The sequence below is a fragment of the Gobio gobio genome, assembly GCF_949357685.1.
Source record: "Gobio gobio genome assembly, chromosome: 11".
Taxonomy (NCBI): Eukaryota; Metazoa; Chordata; class Actinopteri; order Cypriniformes; family Gobionidae; genus Gobio; species Gobio gobio.
Window position 1 is genome coordinate 56,101,865 of NC_137104.1, and position 5,000 is coordinate 56,106,864.

General features: G+C 43.4%; 1 protein-coding gene across 1 annotated transcript in view; it reads right to left on the reverse strand.

Moving 5' to 3' along the window:
- sema6ca (sema domain, transmembrane domain (TM), and cytoplasmic domain, (semaphorin) 6Ca) overlaps nucleotides 1-5,000 on the reverse strand; it is a 28,842-nt gene that overhangs the window by 12,169 nt on the left and 11,673 nt on the right. Inside the window, exons 8-9 of the mRNA XM_079828338.1 lie at nucleotides 2,171-2,296; nucleotides 16-104 (exon numbers count right to left, since the gene is read on the reverse strand). Of these exons, the coding sequence (XP_079684464.1) occupies nucleotides 16-104; nucleotides 2,171-2,296 (215 nt within the window). The remainder of the gene's footprint in view (nucleotides 1-15; nucleotides 105-2,170; nucleotides 2,297-5,000) is intronic.

Genomic DNA, 5,000 nt, shown 5'->3' on the forward strand with positions numbered 1-5,000 from the left:
ACACGTGTGCTTTACCTTCCCGGTGCCGCTGTGCTCCACTGCGATCTCGCTGAAGAAGAAGTACACATAGTTGCCGTATTCGACCGCATGCAGGAAGTGCGGCTCTGCAGACACAACACAACACAACTCAACTCACTCTGCCCCACACACACACACACACACACTCAGGGGCGCCGCTAAGGGGGGGGAAGTTAGGACGATTCTAAGGGCCCAGACACTTTTGGGGCCCCCAGAGATCGGTTTTAATTAGGGGTGTAACGATTCGTTTTAACAACGATACGATTCGTATCATGATTTGAGGTTGTCGATACGATTCAAGGACGATATTGGTTAATTTAGAACGATACGATCCGAAACGATTCAGTGACTTGAAATCGATTCAGTAACTTTTTAGCCAAAAATTGAAAAATTGACTGAAATAAATATCTGGATACTGGTCAGTGCAGGTGAAGTTTCCAAGATTCCTGTTGTTTCTTGTAAGGGAATCCGGTATATCAATTAATTATGGATATAAACAAACAAGTAAACAACAATTAATGGCAAATGCATTAAAATTGTATTTGAATAAAGTGCAACCAACAGTTTCGGTTGAATTAACAGGAAGTTAATCTTTTCTGCTCTCATTTTCAATATTCAATACATTTTCAATTAAAGCACAGTAAGTGCAACCAACATTTCAACAGTAGGTTAACCTGCTACTTCTGCTTTTGTTTTCCAACATAAAAATATTACAATATTAATATCAAAAATAAAGTGCAACTAACTTCTCTTCAGGTTTAATTAATAGTAAGTTTACCTGCTACTTTTGCTGTTGTTTTTCAACATTAAAATAAGACAAATACAATATTAATATCAAAAATAAAGTGCAACCAACATTTCTTCAGGTTGAATAAACTGGCCTGCTACTACTCTCAGTTTAATAAACAAACAATATTTAACAAAAGATAAAATGTAACCAACTACTCTTCAATGACTCTACAGATTTCTTTTTCAAAAATATCACCATGATCTGACCTCAGAACACTTCTCTGTGCGTTCACTATGTCGCCAGCAGTACTAAAACTCGCTCTGCAGGCACACTGGTGCAGGAATGCACAGGTAACAAGCAAGGGTTGAAAGTACAGGTAACGTTAGCGCTTTCTCCTGGTGGCTTGATAATTTCTCGCTCGTTGGCTTCTCCTCTGCCATGCGCCATGCTATGTTTTGTTTTCTCAAGCCCTGTTCACACCGCCAGCGACACGCAGAGACAAAGCGACACAATCCCATTCATTTCAATGAGCGCTGCTGCTGGTGCGAGGCGATGATGTCACAGATAGGCAGACTGAATCGAGTAACGTTTCACGCCTTTATCATTAAAAGTGCTAAGAAAAAACATCCATTTAAAGTCTGACGTGCTTAAATCCAATGCGTTATTTCCTATGATCGATACAATCGATTGATTACCTTTTAAAACGATGTTAGATCGATATATGTCGTCCGGAAGGCCAACTTGCCGAGCACAGATCGATGTAGTTAGATCATAGGAAAATAAATCGATACATCGATGTAGTAGATGAATCGTTACACCCCTAGTTTTAATAGTAGTAACAGTACTAGTAGTAATGCATTATAAATGTATAATCAACCAAAGAGTTACAAATATAAATAAATGCCATTTCCGGCAAAATCCAGCAAAACGCTCCACTCATGAACCGCTCACACACATATCCCACTCTGACATGAAGTTTCTCTGTGCTATAATTGTTGCAGCCATTAAGGTATTTATTTTTATATTTATGTTTAAATATTATAATGTTGTTTTTTATGTCTATGTTGTCAATCTGTCAATCGATGTCGATTATGAAAAGTGAACTGCATGAGATAGGACACATCATAAGATGAATGGAGTTGATCAGACATGATTGTGAAGATTTGTTTTGTATAAACTGTATCTTAATTTTAATCAATGTTTCATCAGCCAATTGGGGCATTCTGGGTTGAGCGAGCGGAGCTTAATTGGTCAGTATTATTAAATTGCAGACAAAGATTTTGGATAGCTAGGTTGGTGTGGTAGAGGCCCCAACATCGTATTCTTTCATAGGGCCCAAAATTGCTAGCGGCGCCCCTGGACACACACACACACATGATCTGAGCAGCTCATATGATCGTCCTGATGACGCTAAAGCGGCACCTCTGAGCCATTTGGAGTCGTATTTGACGGTTCTGAGGACGGGCCGCCCCTCTCCGCCCAGACTCCTGTAGATCACAGCATCACTCGCCTGGAAGTCCGTCACTGTGGCCGAATAGAAATGACCGCCTGAAACACAACAGACAGGAAGTGACTCAAGTTCACCAATCAAAAGCAATTCGATCAACCAATCACAGGCAGGTCACAGACAGAAGCACTGGTTTCCTTTCAGTCGGTCACTAGACGTACGTCGGTATTACCGACGAATTGGGATCACTTCAGAGAGCCCCTATCAGCTTCGAGAACTAAAGAACAGGCCAATGAACAATTGGCGTGCGAGATTTGCAACAGGAAGCGAGAGCATCGCACTGACGTCATTCACTTCGGAGCCGAACGGCGTTGAAGTAACAGACTGCTTCCTGATTCATTCAGCGATTCGAGATTGAGATTCTAGAGAAGAGGAGAGGAACGTTGTGCTGGTGTGACGGCTTTCTCCAGCGGGACCGCGAACTCAGCTGCAAGTGAAACAACTGCTGTTATCACAGCAACCCTGTTGGTTTCGGTGGGCGTTTCCCAAAATTGAGTGCAAACACAGGCTGCACTATCCCCTGTGTGTTGCCGCGGTCTCCCTGGGTGCTTCAGCACTCTCTTAAAAGAGCGTTTCCTCACAAAAAGAGCAACATGGGTGTGACACTGCGTCTTTCTCAAGATGTCATTCCACCCGTGTGTTTCTGGATGCGGTCGTTCCCTCTCGCCCGCTGACGGCCACACTCACTGCTTCACGTGCCTGGGCTTACAGCACTTAGTCTGAGGCAGCGTTTGTGAATAGCTCGTGTTCTCACTGCGGGAACATGACTATTGTGGTGCTTAGGTCGAGACTCACCTACCTCCGGGAAGGCGGAGTCCCCCTCCCCATACCTCGATCTAGAGCTATCCCTAACCAGGATAGACCTACTTCGACGGATGGCCGGGGTGACCTGAGGATTACGTTCAGGACAAACCCGCCTAGTGTCCCTACGCAGGTCCCTGAACCCTCTCAAGCACCGCCGCCGGTGGCGCTTCCGGAAGAGATCGCTGGTCCCGCCCACGGGCGCCCAGTCATCTCTTTCGGAGTTACCGCCCGTTCCGTTGGTCAGGCGATGTCCACCTTAGTGGTCCAGGAACGGCATCTCTGGCTCAACCTGGCCGACATGAGGGAGACTGATAAGAACCGGTTCCTGGACTCCCCCATCTCGTCGGCCGGGTTGTTCGGCGACGCGGTCGAGAATTTCGCCCAGCAATTCTCGGCCGCCCAGAAGCAGACGGAGGCCATCAAACACATCCTGCACCGGCGGCCCGCTGCTGCCTCCACCCAGCCGCCGGCCGCAGCACCTCCGCCTGCCCGTCGCCGAGGACGTCCTCCTGCGGCCGCCTCCGCTCCCGCCCCAGCCCAGCAGCAGCCGGCCGTGGGAAGGATGTCCAGCCCGCTCAGGCCGCTGCCAAGCCAGATGCGCTGAAGTGGAACCTGTTCGTCGATTGGTGTTCTTCTTCTTGGTTCTTCTGACCAAGTGGTGAGCCTGCAAGCGCTGCCTTCGGAGGAGGCAGACCCAGCCCTGGCTTTTCTCTGTCCAGTTCGCGCCCTGCGCGTCTATGTTGACAGAACGCAAAGCTTTAGGACCTCAGAGCAGCTCTTCGTCTGTTACGGAGGACAGCAGAAGGGAAAGGCTGTCTCCAAGCAGAGGATGGCCCACTGGATAGTGGATGCCGTCGTCTTGGCGTATGAGTCCCAAGACGTGCCCTGCCCGCTCGGGGTTAGAGCTCACTCCACCAGGGGTGTAGCCTCTTCCTGGGCGCTGGCTCGTGGCGCCTCGCTGACAGATATTTGTAGAGCTGCGGGCTGGGCGACACCTAACACGTTCGTTAGGTTTTATAGCCTCCGTGTAGAGCCGGTGGCTTCTCGTGTGCTCGCTTCCCATAGTCAGCTTCACTGAAGTGCCCGTTCTAGTGTCGGCTTGCTGCGCCATTCCCTTCCCCATGGAACGGATACGTGCGCTATTTTCTCCAGTCGAGTGGTAGTGGTAGTAACTGTGGCGCTTTCCATAGGGATCCCAATTCGTCGGTAATACCGACGTACGTCGTAGTGACCGACTGAAAGGGAACGTCTCGGTTACGTATGGTAACCCTCGTTCCCTTTCCCCTCACTCAATATGACTATACAAACAATTATTACTATTTAATGTAAATTTACATTTTTATTAAATGCATTTTTATTATTATTAATGATAATCAAAATATTGTTTTAATTTATTACTTTATGTATAGGAATTAAACAAATCAATAAAGAAAAATATTACTATTTGATGTAAAAATTTTATTATTACATGAATTATTATAAATATTAATCAAAATATTGTTTTAATGTATTATTTTAATTGTAGAATTTAAATCAAAGAAATATGTTTTATTTAATGTAAAATAAACTGTTTTATTAAATGTAAAATAAACTGTTTTATTAAATGTATTTAATTTTATTATTATTAATCATAATATAATTAATCAAAATATTGCTTAAAAGTATTTAAATTCAAAAAATTACACAAATCAATAAATAAATATATTACTATTTAATGTAATAAAATGTTTAAATGTATTATTATTATTATTAATAATAATAATCAAAATATTTGATTTAATTTACTATTTTAATTATAGGACTAAAACAAATCGATAAAGAAATATATTACTATTTAATGCAAAATATTTTTTATTGAATGCATTATTATTATTATTAATTAATCAAATTAATCAAAATATTGTTTTAATAATTTTTTTTAAATTGTAGGAATTAAAACTA